At 54.8% G+C, this 25,079-nt stretch overlaps 2 protein-coding genes across 6 annotated transcripts in view; one reads left to right on the top strand and one right to left on the bottom strand.

The window, feature by feature from the left end:
• Positions 1-1,405: 1,405 nt before the first annotated feature.
• LOC122387566 (DNA-directed primase/polymerase protein-like) lies at positions 1,406-5,986 on the top strand. Of its 4 annotated transcripts, none has more exons than XM_043377891.1 (2): positions 1,406-1,492; positions 3,260-5,986. In XM_043377891.1, the coding sequence occupies exon 2, from the start codon at positions 3,290-3,292 to the stop codon at positions 5,537-5,539; it is 2,250 nt and encodes a 749-aa protein (XP_043233826.1). In that variant the 5' UTR covers positions 1,406-1,492; positions 3,260-3,289; the 3' UTR covers positions 5,540-5,986. The 4 variants fall into 4 exon arrangements, with proteins under 4 accessions (XP_043233826.1, XP_043233828.1, XP_043233824.1 ...); XM_043377893.1 differs by having other exon boundaries at positions 1,422-1,533; XM_043377889.1 differs by having other exon boundaries at positions 1,422-1,595.
• Positions 5,943-25,079, bottom strand: part of LOC122387564 — a 63,180-nt gene continuing 44,043 nt past the window's right edge. Inside the window, exons 11-30 of one of the 2 annotated variants that reach the window (XM_043377885.1) lie at positions 22,531-22,686; positions 18,080-18,254; positions 17,728-17,896; positions 16,543-16,712; positions 15,923-16,031; positions 15,063-15,235; positions 14,457-14,621; positions 13,398-13,536; positions 12,938-13,194; positions 11,233-11,419; positions 10,649-10,812; positions 10,206-10,418; positions 9,681-9,935; positions 9,277-9,410; positions 8,750-8,942; positions 8,304-8,450; positions 7,835-7,949; positions 7,388-7,534; positions 6,851-7,001; positions 5,943-6,688 (exon numbers count right to left, since the gene is read on the bottom strand). In XM_043377885.1, the coding sequence (XP_043233820.1) occupies positions 6,527-6,688; positions 6,851-7,001; positions 7,388-7,534; positions 7,835-7,949; positions 8,304-8,450; positions 8,750-8,942; positions 9,277-9,410; positions 9,681-9,935; positions 10,206-10,418; positions 10,649-10,812; positions 11,233-11,419; positions 12,938-13,194; positions 13,398-13,536; positions 14,457-14,621; positions 15,063-15,235; positions 15,923-16,031; positions 16,543-16,712; positions 17,728-17,896; positions 18,080-18,254; positions 22,531-22,686 (3,381 nt within the window). In that variant the 3' untranslated portion in view covers positions 5,943-6,526. The remainder of the gene's footprint in view (positions 6,689-6,850; positions 7,002-7,387; positions 7,535-7,834; positions 7,950-8,303; positions 8,451-8,749; positions 8,943-9,276; positions 9,411-9,680; positions 9,936-10,205; positions 10,419-10,648; positions 10,813-11,232; positions 11,420-12,937; positions 13,195-13,397; positions 13,537-14,456; positions 14,622-15,062; positions 15,236-15,922; positions 16,032-16,542; positions 16,713-17,727; positions 17,897-18,079; positions 18,255-22,530; positions 22,687-25,079) is intronic. The other variant, XM_043377886.1, reaches the window with a different exon arrangement.

The following is a 25,079-nucleotide window of genomic DNA, read 5'->3' as shown; positions in this document are numbered from 1 at the left end:
ATTCTTTTCGCGATCGGAAGAACCCCTGAGGCACTTTTGGCGCGCCCCGTCGTTTAAGGGACGATTAAGGGATGAGGGATATGAGGCACGTGTGAAGTTAGTGGTGGTGCGGCTAGATATCGACCCGGGGAATCGCCTGGGACCATTATTTTCGCGATCAGAAGAACCCCTGAGGCACTTTTGGCGCGCCCCGTCGTTTAAGGGACGATTAAGGGATGAGGGATGTGAGGCACGTGTGAAGTTAGTGGTGGTGCGGCTAGATATCGACCCGGGGAATCGCCTGGGACCATTATTTTCGCGATCGGAAGAACCCCTGAGGCACTTTTGGCGCGCCCCGTCATTTACTTTTGGCGCGCCCCGTCATTTAAGGGACGATTAAGGGATAAGGGATATGAGGCACGTGTGAAGTTAGTGGTGGTGCGGCTAGATATCGACCCGGGGAATCGCCTGGGACCATTATTTTCGCGATCAGAAGAACCCCTGAGGCACTTTTGGCGCGCCCCGTCATTTAAGGGACGATTAAGGGATAAGGGATATGAGGCACGTGTGAAGTTAGTGGTGGTGCGGCTAGATATCGACCCGGGGAATCGCCTGGGACCATTATTTTCGCGATCAGAAGAACCCCTGAGGCACTTTTGGCGCGCCCCGTCATTTAAGGGACGATTAAGGGATAAGGGATATGAGGCACGTGTGAAGTTAGTGGTGGTGCGGCTAGATATCGACCCGGGGAATCGCCTGGGACCATTATTTTCGCGATCAGAAGAACCCCTGAGGCACTTTTGGCGCGCCCCGTCATTTAAGGGACGATTAAGGGATAAGGGATATGAGGCACGTGTGAAGTTAGTGGTGGTGCGGCTAGATATCGACCCGGGGAATCGCCTGGGACCATTATTTTCGCGATCGGAAGAACCCCTGAGGCACTTTTGGCGCGCCCCGTCGTTTAAGGGACGATTAAGGGATGAGGGATGTGAGGCACGTGTGAAGTTAGTGGTGGTGCGGCTAGATATCGACCCGGGGAATTGCCTGGGACCATTATTTTCGCGATCGGAAGAACCCCTGAGGCACTTTTGGCGCGCCCCGTCATTTAAGGGACGATTAAGGGATAAGGGATATGAGGCACGTGTGAAGTTAGTGGTGGTGCGGCTAGATATCGACCCGGGGAATCGCCTGGGACCATTATTTTCGTGATCGGAAGAGCCCCTGAGGCACTTTTGGCGCGCCCCGTCGTTTAAGGGACGATTAAGGGATAAGGGATACCTGCTAGGGCAAAATTAATGTCATATTCGTGCTCCCCGTCCCCGAATTGACCAGATATGACGTTTTCAAGTGATTCGGTACTCGACGCTGAATACGAATCCGAATCCGACGCCAACTTCACGCACATTTGCCGCCAAATGTAATACTTGTGGCGCAATTGCTTCATTCCTGCCGCACTTGAAATATGAGAGAGAAAAAAAAAAAACAAGAAACAAATGAAAAAAACGTTTGCGGTGTTCGTTATTAGTTATCTAGTTATCTTAGTTATTACCTAAGGTTATTACGGATTTCAATGCATTTCAATTTTGCCGGTATATAGTGCCTTGATTTTGCCAATGGTCAGTGCCCGCCAGAATTAATGGCGGAATTTTGACACATTGTTCCTCATGAATTGTCAAGTGACCCCATTTTAATCTTGCTTTCATTTTATTTCTTTTCCTGTGGAGTGTGTCGGTAGCCCAATGGTAGCCCCACTTGCATGGTGGGGATTGCTGCGTTAAGAAGCGCAACAATGAGCATTCAGGCACTTTTACCTGAAATTCAGCTTTCCAAAAGCAGAATGAAAAGATGGATTGTACGTTATCTTGTCTTTCCTTATGCTATCAGGTTTTTAGGCTTATGAAGGCATTAGATCTGTGGAAGTGAAGTGCATGTGTGGTGCCATAGGTCTTTGCTGACATGACATTAAAGGAAATAGTTCACTTTTTAACATGGGTTTTGAACTGGAATAGCAGTTCCGTAGCTTGGGCTGAGACGAGCATAAATCAGGAGCTTTTACAGCCCAACGATCACCCTAGGCAAAGATATTCTATTTCTCGTCCCGAAAAAGGTGTCTTGCGTTGAGGATGTGTGGCTTGCATATATTTCCATCCAGTATGAAAAGAGCATGGGTCCCGAAAATTCTTCAGAAAGTAGAGAAATTATCTACGAGAACTCTAGAGAAATTCTCGTACTGATCAATTAGGACATTCAGGGGAACATTATCAGATCGAGCAGATCGCCCAAATGCCGGTGGCTGCGATAATTTATCTGTTTCTGAAGAATTTTCGGGACCCATGCTCTTTTCATACTGGATCGCGTGTGCCTTACAGAAACTGAAAAGTTCTTCCTATATCAAAATATAGAAAATGATCTTTTGTTATAAAAAGGTTTTATTTTCTTTGCTGATTATTTTGAACATAAAAAATCATAAATCCGTTGCAAAAAAATAATTTCGTGAAAGTGAACTATTTCCTTTAATCATACCTGTTCTATGATCATGTCCTTGATTTCCTTGAGAGCTTAAAGAAGATAAGCTGCTTGCTCATCTATTACAGAGCACTTTAAAGCAAGATTCACAAATGACTTTGCATAGGCTGGTTCAAGCAATTTTGCCCATATTGCATCATGTCAATGGTTGTGGAGGTTTGCATGTGTTTGAAATTCCCCCTTTTCCTTTATCAGTCAGTGAAACTGGCAGATTCATAAATTGCCTGAATCCATTGATTTAATCCCTTTGAGGAACTTTTAATCCTATAGTGAACTAAAAACGTATGGATGGTATTTGTTTTTTTATAATTTCCACTTTTTATTACAGTTATGCTATGCCTCACAATGAGCATTCACATGCATTTGAAGAAAAATCATATTTTATTGGCAAAACTATTTAGAAGCAATCATGAATTTTATGAAACCTATATTATGTTCTATGTTATGTTTTAAGCTGTAGGTATAGGTACCATAATGCTTCAAGTTTGCTGATGCCTGACCCTGATACACTTGGGTGATGTGGTAATTATGTCAGTTGTGAAATATAATGATAGTAATTACTAACTATTAATTATGTACCTAATTTTCACTCAAACATGTGGCACTAGTTTTCTAATGACATCAATTTGTCAAATCACTTATCTAACCTTGGTTCCATGGTATGATTGCTTATACCAAACATGTACTTTTGACATGTCATGCTTCGAATCCTGCTGCTCCATCCCCATACATCAGATGTGTTTCCATGTTGCAGGAGATGCTGAGTCCGCACCTGCGCTGAGTGATGGCTGGTCCGATCCCAGCTGCGGCCTTCTACGGTCGCCGGTCGGCCGCGGCGCCGGCGCCCGCTCAGCCGGGGCGCCCGGCGCACACCCTGTGCCGGCCGCCGCGGCCCTCGCTGCTCGGCCCGCCCGCCGCCTGGCAGGTGTTCCGGCAGCAGGCGGCGGCGCTGCAGGCCGCCGCCGCCAGCCCCGGACTCGGGCTCATGGTGTTCGGCTGTGAGGAGAAGGTGCCCGACGGCGGCGGAAGGCGCAGCTACCTCGTCTGCCACCCCAGCGTGTTTTGGCACTGCGACGAACAGAAGAGCCCCGACGAGCGCTGTTCGTATGAAGTGATTCGCCAGGGAGCGTCCTGTAAACTGTACTTTGATCTGGAGTATGACAAGACTCTGAACCCGGACAGAGACGGCGACGCAATGGTGGAAACGCTCATTGAAGTGGTAACAAGTGCCGTAGGATGCCTGTTTGCGGTGAAATGTTCAAGACGTGATATCATTGACATGTGTGCTTCGTCGGAGACGAAATTTAGCAGACATTTGATATTTTGCTGCAAGGGTCTAGTGTTTTGTGACAATGTTACGGTGGGTAATCTAGTCAGAGATATCTGTGATGCTATCAGAGCCTCCGTGAATCGTGGTGAAACAAGTGACCTTCAGCGATTGGGACTTCAGAGATTCGGCAAAGATGAACTGAAATCGCTCATGGTGAACTCCAAGGATGGTAGCAGCATGTTATGTGACGAGGCTGTGTATACGAAGAACCGAAACTTTCGGACATATAAGTCTTCAAAATTTGGAAAGCGGCGACCGCTTGTCAAATCCGCTCATAACACGTACGCTCCAGAAAGCAGAACCGATCGGAAAAATTGTCATGGCTCCGATGAAGAAGCATTCTTCCTGGCGTCTCTGGTATCGTACATTGAGAGCGTCGCCGAGCCTCTGCAGTACGGCGCTCCGCCACCGCGAGAAGGCGCCTCGGTCTGCACCGCCATGTCCGGTATGAAGAGACTCTACCCGTCGAGGGGAGCTCTGACCGCCTCACCGTACCCTGATGTAGACGCGTTCGTGCGCGAGCTCGTCTCTCCTGGCGGCATCCGCTGCTGGAACTACTTCGACACCTCCGAGCTGCTCGTCTACGACATCGTCGGGTTCCGCTTCTGCCGCAACATCGGCCGCTGGCACCGCAGCAACAACATCATCATCGTGGTGAGCCTGCGCGACGCCTGCTTCTACCAGAAGTGCCACGACCCGGCGTGTCGCGCGTTCCGCTCAGACAGCCTGCCGCTGCCGCCCGAGCTGCTCGCCTGGCGGGAGCTGGCCGACGACTGGGAGCCCGATGGCGGCGGCGGCCAGTTCCCCGAGTGTGGTGCCAGTGACGCTGAGATGCTGTCCGCCGCCGCGCTGGCTGAGCCGGCCACCGAGCTCAGCCCGGTGCCGTCTGCCCAGCGGAGAGGCACAGACGGGGGAGCGGACCCCGAGCTCGGACGGACCGGCGAACTGTCCGACGATGAGTTCACATCCGCGCTGGCGGCGGTCGAACCGAGCCAGCCGGACCTGTTTCCGGACTGCGGAGTGGAGGACGGGGAGCTGGCTGCTGGGCCCACCTCAGTGGCACTATCTCAGCACTGCCGTGACGGGCGCGAGCCCAGACTATCGCCGGACGATCCCGCGCCGACCGATGACGACGCCTTCCCAGACTGCGGCATGGGAGACAGCGAGATACTGGCAGAGGTGTCCACGGAGCCCCTGTCGATCCAAGGCGACGGGCCCGGGGATGATCAGTCGACAGAGTCCATGCCGCTCGAGGGTTTCGAGGACGAATGGCTGTGGGACGCCGGGTCGGACCCGTTCCCGGACTGCGGGGTGGCAGACTCCCAGCTGCCGCAGGGACCGTGCAGCGGCACTCGGAGTCACTCAGTGCCGACCGGAACACCCGACCGGGAGCGGGAGCGGCTCCGGTCGGACCGCGGGTCCCAGAGGGGTCCGGACTCGTCCGACGCGTTCCCCGACTGCGGCGTCGGCGACTGGGAGCTGCTCGAGGTGGGTGGGCCGGCCGGCGCCGCCGCCAGTCCCCGCCCCGCCGACACCGCCGACACTGGCACCGACGCGCACACGGCTCCCACCCCGGGCACAGACTCTGACCAGCTGTACCACACGGCACATTCACCCAGCTGCAACTTTGAGGTCTGGGAGTGGGACCAGCTGGCAGAGGCAGATTTACTCGCGTCTGACTGGGAGTTCACCGATGAGTATTAGCTATCCAGCTCTTCTGCCCGACAATGGCTGTTGGGCATCACCTTAAATAGCGAGCTAGGTATTCAGAACCATTCCATTATTAGGATATCCACATTGTTTTACCGGTTCCCTTTTATATTGCGAAATTCCGAGATTCTTATAGATCGAAATTCCGCATTTCATGCGTACACATTGGATATAGATTTCATAAGCGCTACGGTATAGAACCATATATTTTTTAGTTAGTTGATCACTGTTTCCTTGACTCTATGATGTCACGTTATTTTAATCATTTTAGTTATTTATTAGATTATTATCAGCGTGTTTGGTTATTTCTTGTAAACGTGAACGATTATGTTGTTGTGGTTTGCTGAACTCTATTGTTCAATTTCAGTGATCGTTGTCTTCAACAGAAATGTCGGGCTTTCATCGATAGACAGAAAATATATATTGCATACATCGTCAACAGTACACCGCTTATCTATCATAGAATAGTCACATGACGCATACCGTCTGCGCTTTTAGCAGCGCATCTCATAACGCCGTCGGTTCCCGTGTACTCGCCGCACCAATAACGCAATAGCGCTATTACACAATGACGCTCACTTCCACTCTCCGCACTCGCTGGAGGGATAACACGCTCCTCTTACTTCCGTCATCTACTGCAAGTTAACTTAGTCATCACGCACGCAACGCTCTCGTGCACGCCCTCCCACACATATGTAATGATTAATGTACACCGCTCGGCCGGGAGACGAGCGGAATGGTCCACACCGTGCCATGATCACTAGTCACTACCTAAGTCGCGGCGGCCCGGACGCCCAGAGTCGTGTATGGCTCGGAGCTGCCGGGCCCAGTGCGGCGCGCCTGGCGCCCACTCAGTTCTGTCTCGGCTGGCGCCGCTCCGGCGGCCGCGCGCGGCTCTCTGTGGTGCGGGCGGCGGGGACGCGGCTCTGGGCGCGGCGCGGAGCACCGCCTGGTTCCAGCTGACTGGCCGGCGGGCTGTCCTCACTGGAAGCCGAGCTGGTTCCGGTGGCTGTCCACCTCCGGCAGCGCGCGGAACGCGAACGCGCACTGCACCTTACACACGTGGTCGTTGAGGATGTCCTCGGGCGAGTAGCTGTTCGCCAGGTGGAAGCAGTTGTCGATCTTGAGCGACTGACACACCGGCTGTGGAACAAACGGCGAACACACTGGTCAGTCTGTTGTTCAGCATTGAAAGCTTCGGTCAATGGTCACCCAATAACAATCTACTGAGACATCACACGAAAGCTGATCGCTGTTGACAGCACACTGCAGTGCAGACTGCAGTGGGGCGGTGCCGGTACTTACGCCCTCTTTGGTGCAGGTGCACATGACGCAGGGCGAGACGCGCTCCGCCGAGCCGATGTCGATGGTGAGGCTGCCCACCGAGCAGCTCACCCGCTCCTTCCACAGGTCCAGGTCCAGGCTCTTCATGCTGTCGCACTTGACGCGCGGGTTCCTGTAACATGGCGACGGTCATTCTCCGGTCGGGGCTCTCGCAATCGTGGGCACTCGCTACTTATGGATATTTGTCAAGTTTTTTTATTGGCTGTACCTATTTGTGGTAAGTTTCGGATAAGTTTTGCTAGTCCTTTCAAGCTGTTCCTCCCTAACCATGGTGGATGTCACGAACTCATCATCTGCGTGCGACTGGATGGTTCAAGCTGCCAAGTGCAAAGCGCTGGTGTGTGCCTTCCGGAACAGCATACTTTCAGGCGCTCACTACTAACTCCATCTAGCGGCAAATGGGTAAAGTAGTACTGCCTCTGAAAGCGAGGAACTAGTTAGCAGAGCTCGAAACGCATACCCTAGATTCACTGTCAGAGGCGGCGCGGCAGCACTCACAGGAAGGGGTCCGGCAGATCGAACAGCGACCGCTGCACCACGTCCACCTGGTCGCAGTTGTCGCACACCATCTTGGAGAGGGTCGACTTCCGGATCTCGGCCAGCTGGGCCTCGGTGAAGCGCACCAGCGGGTCGTCATTCTCGTACCTGTCGGGAGGAGCATGTCAGGTTATCGGGTGACGAGATATGTCGACTGATTTCCTTAGATACGGTACTGTCAGCCGCGAAATATCGGCAAAAACAAATCCGATAGGTGGTCTCTCGGTCGCTAGTCGTTGAGTGAGAGCTCCTGACATTTCAGTGGGTATAACTATAATCCACACTAAAAGAATGTCAGCTGTATTGCATCCAGCAGCCCAGAAATCTCTGCATCATGAGAGCGCGGAACTGAATGGATTACTCATAAGGATCTGTCGCAGAGGGCGCTGAGCGGCATGGTTCACTCACCAGAACCTGTCGCAGCGTTTGAGCGCGCGGAACTGGATGCCGATGATGCAGCCGAACGTGGGCCCGACGAGTCCTCCGTGCAGCGGCGTCTCGGCCAGGCCGCCCGTGAACAGGTCTGTGACGCGGGAAGTCGGCGTCAGGTCTGGTCAGACACAGCTCGAACGACACGTAACGAGACCTTTACTTCTATTCAGTGAAATTGAAGATATACGCGCCCGGCTACGTCTGAAGTTCGCAACGAGGTTAAATAACAGTGGTATGGTACAAGACTAATCAATGAACAGAAAAGCTCACGATTCAAACCTGAACGCTTACCTATGCGTACAGATGGCCTTTTACATCGAATGACGAGTAATTTTTTCCGTTTCGCAACTTACAGTGCTTGGTATGCAAGTTCAACAAGCTGCAACAAAAACTAATGACGCTCTGGCCTTGAGGTGCAGTTATCTCTACCGGTCAGCGGGCTCACCAATGTCGTTGACGCTGGAGTAGGTCCTGCGCAGCCGCTCCAGGATCGGCGGCGAGATCTCACGGGTCAGGTCGTTGAAGTCGCGCGCGTACGTCAGGTTACACAGTGAGCGGTACTGGTTGTAGGGCGCCAGGCCGTGGTCGCGTCCTGCGCAGAGGGGTCGCATGCCAGACGTCAGACAATGCACATTGGCAATTACACTCCCAGCTCAGACATCGGGACGTGCTTTGGTACGGCTGTGGTGTGGAAAATACAACTCTGCGAATCATTCTACTGAGATAAATGTTTACCAGTATCGTAATTGACAATGTTTATGGATCCGCATCAGCAGAATATCTGAGAAGTTTTCTTCTAGTAAATTGAGGTGAAGACCGGTCCGTACACTTAACCGCGTCAGGGCCATAGAATCGTCTGCTCGAGGTTCGCTACCCATCCGTTTGGCTCACCTCGCTGCAGGTTGAGCGCTACCAGGTCGAGTCCGGAGAAGGGCACCTTTTTGTCCTCGAACAGGTGGTTGGTGACCTCCTCGGTGATGAACTGGTCGAGCGTCTCCATCGAGGTGGTGGCCAGGCCGCGGATCACCTGGTCGATCATGCCCGGCTCGTACAGCGGGTCCGGGTTGAAGAACGTGTCCTTCAGCTGCGAACAGTGTGGGCGGGGCGGGCCTTAGCAGACGACCACAAAGTACAACGTGGAAGGAGAGCTGAGTAACGCGGTTTCCGCAGATCTGAGTGATATGACGCGTGTTTTATGCTTAAGGCACTGTGCATGCACTGAGCACAACCACAAATTTGGTCAATCCACATTGGAAGTACAATAGTGCATAGTGTATGCGTTTACATTGCAACGGCATACTTTCTCTGTGGTCTGGTTTGGATGGTCTCATTTGATAAAGACGCTGTAATCGCGCCACCGCGGATATAACGATACACAGTGGTCTCAGCCTCACGACCTCACGGGGTCTCATACACACCTTGATATCAGGCCCGGTGTGCTGGTAGGCGTTGTCCATGCGGACCAGCTTGGGCTTCAGCAGTGAGTGGCCGAAGCGGAAGGCGGCCGTCGCGAACTCGTTCAGAATGGAGGCGTCGCAGTACGGGTCGTAGCCTGCGGGCGTCGGGAAACGTCAGACGACGTGAGAATCATCTCTGGGCTCTGTTGTTACAGATACTCTGTTGCAGACACGTGCAGAAGGGACTCAGTTTGGTTTCCATACTCTTGTCCTTCACCTCATTTCTAACAGGTCATTTGACTTTTCCATGGCTATTATGATGGACACTCAAAGGAGTGTCGACTGTCGAATCAAGGCGTAAACAATATTTTGCCGATAACAGGCAACTGCGCGCCGCTGACCGACCGCTCCTGTCCAGCTCTCACCGTTGAAGTAGCCCTCGCTGTCGAGGTTGAGGCCGTACAGGTTGATGGCGTTCCAGCCGAGGACGCGCGGCAGGAACTCGTTGTAGGTGATGTGCTGGTTAACGGCCGACAGGATGCGCCGGCCGTTCTGGAACAGCTGCTCGTCGTTCCAGTGCGGGTTGATGCGCTTCAGGTAGTCGACCATGCGGTTGTGCTCGCGCATCAGCAGTGTGTGCATCACCGCCAGGCCCGGCTGCTCGGAGGCGCGCGTGTCGCCTGCGCACGGAGAGGGGTGGTCGGTTAGGCGGGTACTGGTGCAACTTTGCAATGATTGGGCTGGTTTGTGCCATTTAACAAGCTTTTCTGGGAACGTGACAAAAGATGCATGTACTCAATGAATGAAATAAATGTTACGCAAGGCTTCTATTGAAATTCAATCCGCTGAATATGATTCACATTCGCACTATAGGAACTCTGAGCAAATCCGGGCTGATAGAGAAATAGCACCCAGAGTTTTCACGGCTCGGCCCGAGTCACGACGCTCACCTCCGGTGAAGCAGACGCCCGAGCTGGACTTGCACTCCTCGTTATCGTGCGCGGTCTCCTGGGGCAGCAGGTCCTTGCCGCGCGTGGGGTGGCGCGTGGCGTTGAGCCGGCCGCCGATGAACGTGCGCAGCTGGCGCTGCTCGCACTTGTCCGAGCCGTACGTGTGCGACGCGTCCACGTACGCTGTCACCTGGTTCATCTGTTCACGGTAGCCTGAGAGAGGGAGGGACAGCGTCAGCGTTCAACAGCGTCTAAAGTCGGGGATCCAGCGTTCCGGTAGTCTTTTAGGTCTTCAGATAAAACTTTATCTATATTGTAGTGATTGAATGAGTTAGTGGAATGTGTCTCGTTTACCGTATACTTTGAACTAGAATATTGCAGTAAAGAACATAAATCAACTGACATTAAGAATTAACAACCTCCTGAAGTCTTCGGTAACTTACCGAGTGTGAGCTGTCCGGGCATGGAGCGTGTGAAGGGCAGGCAGAAGAGCTGGCCGCTAGTGACGTTCCTCCGCGGGAAGAACGGATCGTTCTCGGGCACCGGGATCGGCAGACACTCGGGGTGGATGGTCAGCGCGGAGTCGCACCGCCGGCAGTCCAGGATACTGACGGATACAGAGAGATCATGTCATCGGAATATTGACCGGCACAGAGACTGAAACACGAAGAGTAGGTATACGCCGGTACAAACAGAGGTAAAGCCCAGGAATAATGGCCGATGTGAACCGAAGGCGACGCTACCGGAAACGGGAAACAAACAAATATGCCTCCGTGGCGCAGCGGAAGTCGGAACAGATGTTTGGTAAACAATAGCATGTAGAAATGGACCGCCAGTGACACCGTGAACTCTCCTTATTGGGGTCCTCAGACAGTGTTTGGCCAAACAATGACGCTGTGGTTTCCGTGCACTTGACAAACACGAATTCACCAAACGCCAAGCCATCGGAAGTCCCTAATCACATTCTCTTTGTGTTCTGGTGCGACACGTCATCGGTTCAGCCAAACAGGTCCGCGCGGTCTCTCACCTGTCTCCGAAGCCCTTGTTGACAGGCGTGAATGTGATGTCGTGGTCGATGAACTGTCCCCACTGCATCACCATCAGGTTGTAGCGCACGTGCGGCGCCGAGACGTCGTTGTGGATGTTGACCGAGATGAGTCGCGGCGAGGGCAGGGGGTTGCCGGCCACCGATCGGTCCCGAGGCGACATCAGACCTGGGGACGCGGCGTCAGTGGGTGAAGGGAAGCGGCAGATACTGCGTCAGCGGTTGGTGAGAACTAAAAAACATGGTGCGAGCGGATGACGGAGCTAACCGACATAGTGACAGCGGATGACGGAGCTGGCTGCTATGGAGTGAAGACGGGAACTGGTTGGCATATTACAGGGCTGACTTCACCACTGGCGATTGCGAGCCGCGCCCTCGCCGCTGACCACCGAGCGGTGTCAATATCACGTCCCGGCCTTGCGGGACGCGGACTCGCTCGTACCCGGAACGGAACACCCGGGACCATTAGGATGATATCATTCATCCGCGACCACTAACCACAGTTCCGCAAAGTATGAAACGCTAAACCGGAATCGGAACGATTGCATCGATTAGTCGCTAGGTCGCTCGCCCAGACTAGTTATATCGCGAAACTGTCTTGGGTCTGCATCTGGTGGATGAGATGCTATCTCGCCTGCCCTTGCAGTTGACCGTTACTGTGTGGTCAGATGATCAGTTGAGCATGACATATGGGGGCATTGCAGCCCGTCGAACTCCCAGCTTGAAAACATGAACATGCAGTAAATAGCTCAATTTAGACATTTATATAACCTAGTCGAGACCTGGAGAGGTCGGCACGATCGCTACGATAGGAAGCATGGGAACATGAAACCGATGTCTATTGCATGAATGCTGATTAGTGCTGCACTTCACCTTTGACTCCAATAAATTAGCGTCTAATTAGGGTGTCGACGCTATCGATCCGGTCCGATCGCGGCGAGAGGCCGGCCTTGTTAGCCGCTCACGCTCCTCTCGGCGGCACACTTTCACGGCGGAGAGTCGTGCCGACTCACGGGCCGCGGAGCGCCGTCCCATCCCCGGGCGTCTCGTGTTGTAACACGGCTGCAGCCGTGACAGCTGCAGCCGGGGGCCGTGTTTAGCAAATAGGGCCGGGACGGCCAGTGTAGGCACAACGTGGGACTGAGGGTACCCAGCTCCGTGGGATGGCAGAGCGCGAAACTGAGGGCACCGAGCCGACCTTAAACGCAGACGCCCGAGCGATGTTTGATGGGAATGTACCGTGAACGCTCTGAAATGCGGCCGCACGACATAAGTGGTGTCGTCGAGCCATGGGGCGTGAAACAGCGGCCGTTTGCGTCAGATGAGCGCGTCTCGGGACTGGGGCAATCTGCTACCTACTGTCGTACTCAATTGTCGCAGGGCGGACAGCTGCGGTACTCTCAGTTCTGCCTAACACGGCCAACGGTTATTACATAATGACAAGCCGCCCGAGCGCAACGCCGTCCCAGTGGTTAGAGCGTTCAATGCACCTGAAAAATGGGGTTGGTCGGACGAAGCATGGATGACTACAAGCTCCACCTTTTTGCGATTATTTTCCATCGCTCGGATTAACACCTAAATTGGCCATTGACGTGCACAGCTGGCCCATGCCACTCTAGGTAACACATAATCATGTTACGTCACTCGAGTACCCCGCGCCCTCTCCCCGTCCTCTCCCTCCACTCACCGTCGCCGTAGTGGGGGCGCACCAGCCGGTTGAGGGCGCGCACCGCCTTGCCGAAGCCGGGGTTGTTGAGGTTGTTGCACCAGCCGGTGGCGGTGCGGAACTTGGACGTGTGGTCGCAGGGCAGCGTCTGGTCGTCGCACTCGAACACGCTCGGGATCTCCATCACGTCCGAGACGTCGATGTTGGGCAGCACCTGAACCAGCTCGTGGATGTCGCGCGGCGCCACGCTGCCTGACTCGCGGTCCTTCAGCGCGTTACTGCAGCGAGGACGAGCGGGGTCAGGCATCAGGCTTACTCACACGAGGCAGTCTTCAAGGACAAAGTAGCAACTGCACTCCTCTACTCTCTATCCATTGCAATTTTGCGACATCATTCGGTCTGAGCCCTGAGGGCTTTCAATCGCAGGCAAACATCAAAGGACAAGGCACGTGGCTGTTCACGCACTACTCCGAAGGCTTACCCGTTGAGGAAGTTGTTGACGAATCTCTGCGAGGCGAACTGCAGCACCATGGACGTGTTGGAGATATCCTGCGCCTGCCGCTTGGGTCTCATGAAGGCATAAGCGGAGCCGATGGCCGATTTCGGGTCGGCGGCCAGGTCTGTGAACGGCCGGACGTGTCGACGAACCGCGGACACGAATTCCTACACGGATCTATGTGAACGCTTTATCTATGTCGTCATATGACCCCGACTCTGAATGAACACCTCAGTAGTATTTCTTTAGGGCCTAATGACTAATGAGATTCGAATCAGCTGCGACAAATGCTGACGAATGCAGTTTGTTAATGGCACGATATGTTCTAACCGGTTATCGTTTCCAGAAAATAACCGGCACTTGTTACATAAGCACTAATCAAGCGAACGTTCACGTCATGAGCTTATGGTGCCGTATGTTGAGATACGAGGCATGCTGTGTGCAGGCATGAGCGGGAGGAGGATGGCCGTGCCATGCGTGCTTGTTTGACCCGCCACCTGAGCCGTGTCACCTCCACTCACAACTCCTTGGCGTGTAGCCGCCACCGCAGGGCTCGGAAATTGGCATCGGGCGCTAAGAATGTCACGGCTTTGTGGACGACTCAGTATTACACGAGTGACCGGTCATGGGTCTGATAAATCAGCCACCGATGCCACCGGACCTGCCGGCTGGTCTGGATCTGGTGATAGCGCTTTACCAATCTGAAGAAGCGGAGGCGTTAGCATGCAATACTAGATCTACCATCACCGGCTGGGATCATGCTTGCTATATTGTGGCTGAAACGAAGTTGGTCAGAATGTGAAACGCGTATGTCAGATAAATGAAAGGTCCACAAGTTGGAAGCTGGTCAAAATACAAAGGAGTGCCGGAAGACAGTTTCAGAAGGCTGCTCAGACGGGTGTGGGTAAGACCTAGGTCGTTGGCTGTGACGTCGGTGCGGGGTCGGTCAGGTGAGGTCACGCGTGTGTCGGAGGTCTCCCGGGACCTCGGCCACCGTCTGTGTCAGCACGGTCCCGGTGTCACAGTGTCGCCGTCCCTACTCACGGTCGTTGTACAGTTTCTCCTCGTGGTGTCGGAGGGTGCTCCAGGCCGCCTGGCCCACCTCGACAGAGTCAAAGAGCAGCGCCAGCGCCTCCTGGAACACTCGAGAGTCGGCGTCGCCGGCCTGCCGCGGCCGGCGCACCAGAGCCCGCAGCAGCTCGGGCGCCGCTGCAACGTCCCCGTCACACGTCACACGGCGTCACGGCTCGTCACGTCGGCGTGCGTCACGTCTCGGTTAGTAGGTTACTGGGACTGACAGTCGACTGGGTGGCGACGAGAGCAGTCGCCGTTTATCGAGTATTGTCGGTGACTACATTCTGGTTTTAATGGGGCTGGGTCGGTGACGTGGCATGCCTGGCTACGTGTTGTTATTTATATATGGTTAGCAAGCTTTTACACAAAACATATAAAGCCAAGCAGTTATCTTGTCAGCTACGAGTATCTTATTTATGCAGATCATTTCCGACTACTTTATGGGGGATCCCGTCTTTCAACGGGATGCGCTGGGTGAGCCTTCCTGCAGACCTTGGCTCTCGGCCCCGGCTGCGTCTGTCTCCTATCCCGGCACCAGGCCGAGCCCACCTGGCCGGCACCGGGGGCGGTACTCACGGTGCTCGTGCAGGTTCCACTCGGTGTGGCGCATCTCGCCCAGGTCGCGCTTGGCGCGCTCGATCGACTCGTGCAGCATCTCATCGGGCACGACAAAGTTGGGTGACAGCTGCCGCCACCGGTCCAGGTTCACCCGGCCGATCATGTCTTTCGAGCAGTCCATGCGCGCGTTCCTGGAGATTAGAAATGGATAGATGTCGGAAAAAGAAGACAACGAGTGAAATGGGAACTAAGTGTGAAAGTAAAAGTGAAAACTAATTAGCTGTAGTGGTTTTGGACAAGTGAGGCGAATGTTGGTCGATTGCATTCCACAAGCTTGTTTCATCATCTGGTAAGCGATTATCTGATACAAGAGACTAGTCACGATGATACGAATAACCTTGCAAGGTCGAAGTGTAATACGGTGCCTCTGTGACAAGAATAAGCGGTGCAGTGTCCCAAAACTGTGTTTCGGCTTGGGTGTCAGAGGGAAAATTCCTCTCCAAAAAGGGGGATAAGAGTGGAAAATTCTGCAATCATATAAGGCCCAAAAAGAGTGGAAAGAGATCAATGGCACACATTTCTATATAATGAGGTAAAATGTAATATGTATGTAAAATGACCAATGCAAATGCTTATTCTCAGTAAGGCTGGGAGTGGCAAATTGCTGTTAGATATTAGAGATGAGAGTGCAAAATGATTTTTATTTGGATGTCGTTTCCCACCAAAATCGAAATATTTTGGGACACTGAAGCGGTGGGATTATACGAGCACGGTGCTCCCATGGAAGCCACGCACTCCGCATCTTGCACTGAATCTCAGCGAAGTTGACTCTCAGGAGCGAACTCCGGTGCTCCCACGGACCCTCGGTGCTAACTCACAGGAACTCGTCCGTCTGCAGCAGCACTGTCGGCTGCATGAACTCGATGGCGTCGGCGTTGTCGCAGATGATGCGCGCCAGCGACGTCTTCCTGATCTCGGCCAGCTGGTCTGTGGTGGACAATGAGATCGCATTCGTGATGGCACTCGATAGCACGCGCATCCACGTTCACGCTTCCCCATGCAAGGACACGAGCTGTCGCGTGTTGTGGCGTCATATGAAGCTGAACCTCCCGTGTCGCAGCTCATCGCCGCTAGCAATTTGGTCGCATGATGGGATGGCTGAACCTGCGTGCTTACCGCTAATGCCAATAATTTTCAAAACTACCGCAGTATTATCGCCAAGGGTATGAATTACCAAACGCCGCTAAGGAATGTTAACGTTGCAATATATCAAAGTGACTTGTATGGATAGAGCCGTTTCGAATCTCAATAATGCATGGAAGCAACGCAACGTCGCAGATGCTTTAGTCAGAAATAAGAGCACCCACGGTATAACAAACCCAAATACAAACTGCTTGCCGGCAGACCGATACGAGCCAAATGTGTAATGGGCATGACCGCTGACTACCAAATCCCCATGTATCCTACGTCCGTGACGACTTGTGTCCCCGATACTGACCTCTGCTGAAGGAGGACGGCGGCACGTCGTTCTCGTACCAGTACCGGTCGCCGCGCTTCAGGTAGTGGAACTGACGGCCGATCAGGCAGCCGAACGTCGGTCCGACCAGCGCGCCGATGTTGGCCGTCTCGGCCAGGCCGCCCGTGAAGAGATCAATGTCGTCCACGTGACTGTTGAAGGAGACGCGGTCAGGGGTGGTCTGGGTGCCCGACAGACAGGGAGACAGTCAACACTAGTCTGGGGTGCGACAGACCAGGAGACTCAGTCAGAGGATCGGTCGCACAGGGAGGCACTGTCGAGAGTCCGACACGGTTCGGCAGGCAGATATTGTCACTGATCGGCAGCTGTGCTGCTGGCATGGCTGGCAGGGAGATATTGCCAAAAGTCTGACAGGGAGAAACGCGGAAAAGACAGAGCACATCGGTAACCAGAAGGAAAACAAACGGCCATGGCGGGTTCGCTTTCACCCGTAGACAAACGGTGGGCTGAGTGACTATCTGGATCTCGACACAAGCACCAGCTGTCTTTGCAGAGCCGTACTGGAGCTGCGAGCACAGCGTGGCATGATGGGCGAGTCATGCACATGGGCTGGCGGCGAGTGTTACACTGAACGCCATTTGTTAGAATGGCAGTGCAACAGCCACAATCAAAGGTGTCACTATACAGTTTCGTCTGGCGGGATGAACATGAAACACCGGCCCTGAGACGTGAGTTTAGAGATGAGGCTGCGATTGTGATTGAGACTTTCACTGCGGCTAAAGCCACCCGGATGCAACAAGGCCGACACATTCGTCCGTGGCGTGCCGTCATGAATAATTCAGCGGCTGATTAACCAAATCAGGCTCGTCAAGATCGTCATGCTCCCATCACGCTGAGTTGACTCGAGTACATCAGATCGCAGCCACCCTCTGACAAACAGCCACCTGAAGTGCAGCGTTCTAGGTCACGCCTACAAACCCAGACACCTAGGGCTTAACGGCAAAGTGGTGGACTAGTCAAAAGACCCAATGGAGTCCCATGAGACTGAACGCATTTTCCCCGCCAAATGGCTATCCGCAGAACCGTAAGACGGACACGATATGTGTAGAATGATTGTTAAATTAAAAGTCCCACAGCAAGCAGGTCTGCGAGCCTGTTTTACGGAGACCTACATCACATCGGGTGCAAAGTGCGTGGCGTTCTCACTTGTAAACGCGCTGGAGCGCCTCGATGACCGATGCCTCCATGGTGTCGGTGAGGTCGCGGAAGGACTTGGCCCGCTCCAGGCCGCAGAACTTGCGCCACTCGTTGTAGCCGGCCACGCCGTGGTCGCGGCCCTGCTGGATCAGCTGCGCGGCCAGATCCAGACCGAAACCTGCGGCACAGACACCGAGAAAAGCGTGGGTGTCACGGACGATGGAAGCATAAGCGTGATCATTACCCGTGCCATGTTATCTTTGCGGCCAATTTCCACCCCAGTCCTGCTTTACGATCCTTATGAAGACAGAAGCCCTTCTTCACGGTCTACCCTAGATCCGAGATGTCCCGTTTTCCTTACCATCAGCCGAATCCTCGAACAGTTTGTTGGTCATCGCCTCCGAGATGAAGACGTCCTCGGCCATGGCCTTCTCGTGGACCAGGCCCTCCAGCACCTGGTCCATCTTGCCCTTGGCGTACAGGTCGAACGGCGCGTAGAAGGTACGCGTCAGGTCGAGCTCGCCCGTCACGCGGTCCTGCGACACGAAACAGACAGCCCGGATTCCGGAATGTTATGTGTACTGAGGGTAAGGGGCTAATAGAATGTGGTAAGCCTGAAGCGATAAGTGATTTTATCACACGATTTTAATTAGGTACCACAGAGATATTTGGGGGGGGGGTTGACGTTTATGCACGGAACAATTTGGCCTCGAGCAGTTTTTGGCGGTGTGGGTAGGTGAAGAGGTACGAGGCGGGGATGGGCTTCGGTCGGTGAATAAGAAGAACGCCATATTTCCTATAAGCGCATCGCTTCTGACAATGCCTTTACGTATTCTTCAAATGTTCAGATTAAGAATAATATTGCATTGAATAGCGCGGAAAGGCATTGTGCACTGTACAGCCTAAATTGAAAGCTCTTTATTCGACAGTGCGTCTGACTGATGTTTTGAGGTCAGCAGGAGCCTTTATCATGACTCACCAGATCTAAATTTAAAATCTGCTGGCGACATCATTTTCCAGCCGTGGGATCAGTATGTCATCCTGCTGATGCGTCTGCAGGCGCGCGGATGACTACACGATGTCGCAATAATTCTCGCGAGATAATTAATTGTAACTACAGTACCACATTTACGTAGCTATTCATCAATCCATGACACATTTAAAACAGCAGGGCATGCATGCCTCATAGCATAATACTTACTTACTGGTCTTACTGGTCGAGCGGCAGCGTCGTTAGCCGGCGGAGGCCCAATAGTTGGCCCCAAGCAGCCTCTGCTCCTCCTAGCTGGAACACCCTGGTCAGCGCCGCTCGGGAGAGAGTACCAGTGGCCAGCTGGCACATCGTGTGGGCAGCGCGGCCACGGGAGGTGGATTTCGCCGCCCAACCCCGCTGCAGGCCTCTCTCGCTCATCCTCCTCTCCTCCCACGACCCGTCGTCGCGGCTGCTCAGCTGTCGATCCCGTATGATGAGTTGGATGTCCTGCGTCCCGAGCTCCAGGTAGTCGGAAGCAGAACCGCTGCCAGCCAGGTGATCGGCTCTGTCGTTCAGTTGGACTCCGGCGTGCCCTGGGCAGTATACCCAGACGACTTGTTGAGGGAGGTCGTGCCACTCCGGAGGAGCCGATCCGCTCTCTAGTTTGCGCAGGAGAGACTGAGAGTCGGTGCAGATGATGCACGCGGCTAGATCAGGGTGGGCGCTTCTGGCAAGATCCAGACCGCGGAAGATGGCCTCCAGCTCAGCCCTCATGCTAGAGAGGCGAAGGTTACAGCCTCCACGGTGGGTCTGCAGGCTGCCGTCTGACTCCCTCATCACACACCCCCATCCCGATCTTGGGGTGCTTGTGGTGACAGAACCGTCAGTGGCCAGGACGACGAGGGGCTGTGGGAGCTCACTGCTGGTGTCGGCCAGGACCTCCTCAAACATGGCGTTCACTACGTGTGGTGGTAGCTCACGGTCGGTGCGGCTGAAGAGGTCGATCTTGAAGGTCCATCGGCATCTGGTGGCGGGAGGCGTCGCAGACCACAGGTGAGATCTGCGGATCTTGTGCCGACCGCAGAGACCGCGCAGAGCTTTGGTCCCATCGCGCAGCCAGCCCGTGCGCTGCAGACGTGCCAGTGGAGCGCGTGCCAGGGCTTGGTCGACGAAGTCGTGCAAGGGATGGCCGCAGTCGGAGGCGACGATGCACACCGCTCTGGCTCGTAGGACTTCGTGTAGGTCGACGATGGAGGGCAGGTCAAACATGTACCTCAGCGCAGTGACCGGCGTCTGTCTGGGGCACCCGGTGGCGAGTCGGAGAGCGCTGTTCTGGATCCGCTCGAGCTTGTCCATCGTTGTCTTCAGCGGATTGATGATCTCGAGTCCGTAGGTGATTCGAGAGAGGACAAGCGAGCGATAGAGATGACTGATCCGTCTCAAGTCAACTCCCCTGCTGTAGGCCGCTTTCAGCGTTGACAGAGCGCGAACGCATCTGCTGCGCACTGAGTCGGCGTGGGCGTTAAAGGTGAGAGCCGGGTCCAGCGTCACGCCCAGCAGCTTTACTTGATCAGAGTAGGAGATGGGTTCACCCCCGTAGACCACCGCTTCCAACGGTTGGGTGGGGCGGCGCTTTCCAAAGACAGTGACGGATGCCTTCTGAGGGTTGATGACCATGTCGAGATGGTCGCATGCGGCCTTCACATTGTTGACCACCTCCTGAGCGGTGCCGATTGCTGAGGAGATGTCCCTGTGCCACGCGACGATGGTGATGTCATCTGCGTAGCACAAAAGGATTGCGTTGTCAGGCGTGATGATGGAGGCGATGGGCTGCAAGTAGGCGTTGAAGCAGATGGGCGAGAGGGGTGACCCCTGGGGCAGTGCGGTGGGAACGTCCGTCCAGTCGGACATCCACCTGCCACACTTCATGGAGCATCTCCGGGATCGCAGCGCTGCCATGATCCATCTGGTCAGCCGCACGTCCGTGTCGAGGACGAGGAGACGGTGGGCCAGCTTGGGGAGAGACACCATGTTGTAAGCGTCCTGAAGATCGAGGGCGACCAGGACGGCTTGCTCTCGACGTTCGAAGGCCTCGGAGATGACGTGCGTTACCACCCCTGCGTTTGTCCACGTGGACCGTCCCTTGCGGTATGCGCCCATGCCGGGAGGCATCCGAGGCTCCAGATGTGACGCCAGCCTCTCGCATACCATGGATTCAGCCACCTTCCCAAGCAGATTTTGTACTGCTATTATCCGGTGGCCCTCGAGGCGGTGGTGATCCTTCCCTGGCTTGGGAACTGGGACGAGGACGCTGTCGCACCACTCGGTGGGCACGATGCCGGAGACCAGGGACTCGTTGATCTCTGAGAGGAGCCGACTTTTCGACTGAGCAGAGAGGTTCTTGAGAGCAGAGGCTGGAATCCTGTCGGGTCCTGGGGATACTTGTCCTATGCGCTCGATCGCCCGAGTGAGGTCGTCCATGCCGAAGAGTTCAGATGGAGCGAGTTGCGGTAGTCTGGACGAAAGGTCTCGGATTGCTTCGTCTCTCCTGGACATGTCGCCGCGGGAGCACTGGTCAACAAAACGCTGCAGAAAGGCGGATCCCTTCTCCTCGTCGGTACGCAGGATGCGGGAGCCCGCCACCATCTGCATGCTGGAGGTCTGCGGTTTTGAGTCGCCCATGGAACCGATGAAACGCCAGAACTGGCCCGAGTCTCTGTAGCTCTCCTGCAAGAAGACGTCCCAACACCTGCGCTTGGACGAGAGGGTGATCCGCTTCCATACGGCGTCGGCCTTGTTTCTGGCTGAGCGAGCAGTCTCCCTGGTGGAGGCGTCACACGATGTTTTGGCGGCACGCCAATGTTTCAGCGCGGAGCGTTTGTTGCGCCATGCTGCATCTACCTCCGGTGTCCACCATTGCTTCCGAGTGGGCATCGCGGCTGCTTCTCGTCCCTGGCGCCGTCTTGACTTGGCTTCCTTGAAGAGCAAGGTGGAGTGGAGGGTTGTACCTCCTTGACGAAGATGGTACAGGCGAGGTCTCTGAGCAGAAGGCGAGGGCCCGGTCCTCGGAAACCGGACACGAACCTCGCACAGTAGGTGGTCGCTGGCACCGTGGTAGGTTGGGGCCCAGAAGACGTCGCCAGGCACATCCCCCGCGGAGAAGGCGAGGTCGATCGTGGTGTCTGAATCACCCGGACGATCAGATAATATGAATATCTGATAATATGAAATATCTCTGGCCAATTAGGCCGTTCCAGCACTGAGCTCGGTGAGCCGGGTACCGGGAAAGTGCGAGCGGTGGGACGGTGTGCGCTGATGGAAAGGGTGTGAACGATCTGGGCGGCCCTCCTTCCGCAGAGTCACGACCTGGGCCGCACGCGCCGCCGAGGGCACCAGGTCACCGGCGCCCCCACCCACCCCACCCACCCCACGGCAGCGAGCCCGCGGCCCCCGCGGTGGGAGTGGCCGCCAGCTAACTCTTCAACGATACGTGCAGGACGGGACTGGGTTTGGCGATCACAACTAATTCAAAAATCGCCAGCTCGGAAACTGAAGACGGGCGGATGCTTGGCCCAACTTGTCATGGTCATTTGCCCCCCACTGTAGCGTGGCGCTGGCGCTAAAATGTAATGAATGTATAACGCCCTCTGTTCTGTGTAATTACGCTGTTGTGCAGCAATATGCATCGTTAAGTAAACCATAACTGGCGCGATGCGGAACGTTGAGCACACGCTGCGTTTCAGGCCGCCGCTGCTGAGCGCAGTACCACGGATACCGTGTGAGCGGCACGAGGCCCAGCCCGGCCGGCCCCGTCCCCTTCTCCCCGTGCACCAACTCACGCCGTTGCGGAGCGCGATGCTGCTGCCCATCATGGAGGCGACGAAGCGGAGCGCGGCGGTGGCCACGCTGTTGGCCACGCCCGGGTCGATGTTGATGTCGTAGCCGGTGAAGTAGCCGGCCTTCTCCGCCTCCAGGCCGTACTTGGAGACGATGCCCTGCGGCAGCGGCGGTCACGGGCGCGGTCAACCGACAGCGGACGGATGGTCATAGTACCTACAGATATTACAGGGATAGGTAGATGGGAGGATGATAACCTATCTGGCCTTTGAACATTGCATCATTGAATGTTAGACGGTGAAATATGCCTGACTAATTAAAGCCCGGGTGATGGAACCAGTTTTCCTCGTCTTTGTAACAAAAACGTGCTAATCTGGTTCGCGAATCGAGTTTCAAGGCACTCGTTGAGGTCACCGTAAATGTTACACATGATCCCAAAAAGAAGGTAATCTTCCCTTTTACAATAAAAACATTTTTGTTGTTATGATTCGTGGACAATGAGCGAATGCTCATATTTGGTCAATGGCCTGCGTTACGACACGCATTTAATATGCCCGATGATTACGACACTCGTTTTTTTTTCTGGTCTTCATGGAGCACAGTCCTTCACCGAAAAAGTGTCAGCATCATGACATCGTGCCGCCCAATTTTATCACAGCGGTCCATTTTGTGTCGGACTCTTTCCGTCCGGCTGCGTGGAAGGGGTGAAACTGTGTCGGCTCGGCCGGCCCGTGGGCAGCCACCCGGGACTCCGGGGCTGTCCCCGGCGCGCCGGCTCACTGATCAGCTCGGCGCGACACCGCCGCCATCGGTTCCATCACGGTCCGGAGAAAACTCGGCCACCACCCTATGGGCCAGCGCGCCGGAAAACTGCCGCAGCCCGGCCGACAATGGGCCCACGGCCCGAGAAAGTGGCCCGCCTGATGGCTGATTGCGGCTGATTCGGGCCTGGATACGCAGCGGGAGCGGCGGCAGGTGTCCGGTGTCCTATTAAAGCACTTGTCCGCGTCATTAAAGGGCCAATTTTCCTCTGGTGACCACAGACTCCGAGCAGGAAGATGGGCGGAGATCGTATTTAGGACACGGTGATGCTGTGTACCACAGATCGGGATTCTCAGCACTGTCTAATGAGTTATGGCCGTCACGCTCTGAGTGATCTGCTTACCTGACCGCTTCAGATAGCCTTTAGAGAGTGTAAAATGACATCGTCATTCCTCCCGTCCTTTATCTGACGATAAAGTCGAACAACAGAGCTATTGTTCAGGACCGTAGTAAGCTGACAAGTGCTCCGCGTGGCGATGTGATTTAGTCACCATTGTAAGCTGTTCGCACCTACATAGCAATTCACTACTAGCACTAGAAGGGGCTTCAAAAACATTGTATGTACACGGGTGTTTACTCAAACGCAGCTACAAAAAGGAAGTGACAGTGGCTGAACAAAGGGCCGCTGGTGGGCGCCACTTCCAGCGGCTGGGGCCGGTTTGGTTACGGCTCCCCGGGGATGCACGAGGCGGGGGCGGCTCGGCAGCCCAGCCTTGACGCGGCCGGCCGGCCGGCCCGCGGCTGCCGCGGAGATGTTTGTTGTTGAGCCGGTAGCGCGGCTGCGGTACGGCGTGTTTATCGCCTGCTGGTGCTGCCCCAGCCGGCGGGAGCGGGTCACAGCACACAGCGGGAGTGCATTGAGTCGGGAGCCATACAGCTACCGGGCGTCTAAGGTCAAATAGAAATGAGGAGCTCTCAGATCGAGGAGGGATTATTGCCATTGGTATGCTTGCTTGTGTAAATATGCGACCACAATTATGTCACAAAGCCTAACAATCGTGACTTTTATCTGTCTGGGGGAGATACATGCTTTACATGTGCTCCCGACGAAACCCTCATCGTAATTACTTCACTCGTCCCCATGTAACGTTAGTTAATAGTCTCTTTCTGGCTGTCCCGGCACAACCATGCTGCTCCTGTAACGCTTGAGTTTCGTTTCTTCTTCTCCCTATCTCCTCTCCGTCTATCTTCTGTCTCTCTTTTCCCTCCCTTCCTCTCTCCCACTACGCCGTTAATTCGTCGGCCGTGGCGCTCTTCTCCTATTCCGGGAAAGCCGGCGGCGGCGAGGCGCGCGCGGCCTTGGTGGACTGAGCGGAGGTTTTTACCGGAATCCGGTAGTGCCGCTGGTCCTGAGACTCAGCTCGACTCGGCAACTGACGGCATCTCTGAGCAAACACGATGCGCCTTTATGACGATTGTGGTCGTACGTCTGTCTGTGATGGCACAAAAACTGACTGTGTTATGTAAAATCAAATCAGAAGGGAACGACCGGGCAAGGTCGCGGTCGAAAGGGGACGACCTATCATTAGGTACTGTCCGAGCGGCGGCGCGCCGCTGACAAAACAGCTCATTGTGGCTGATTCCAAGGATGGGTGATAACCGCATCCTCGATTCCCTTTCACAAAGGGCGCCGGACGGTGAGCTCCGGGGTGTCATTTTATCACTGGCAGCGTGAGTCGTTGGGTGCCGACATACCGCCGGGAGGACCTAACCAGGTGAAGAGGTATGG

The sequence above is a fragment of the Amphibalanus amphitrite genome, unplaced genomic scaffold, assembly GCF_019059575.1.
Source record: "Amphibalanus amphitrite isolate SeventyFive unplaced genomic scaffold, NRLGWU_Aamphi_draft 000289F_arrow, whole genome shotgun sequence".
Taxonomy (NCBI): Eukaryota; Metazoa; Arthropoda; class Thecostraca; order Balanomorpha; family Balanidae; genus Amphibalanus; species Amphibalanus amphitrite.
Note: the sequence above shows the minus strand (reverse complement) of the source record. Positions and strands in the feature narration are given on the sequence as shown.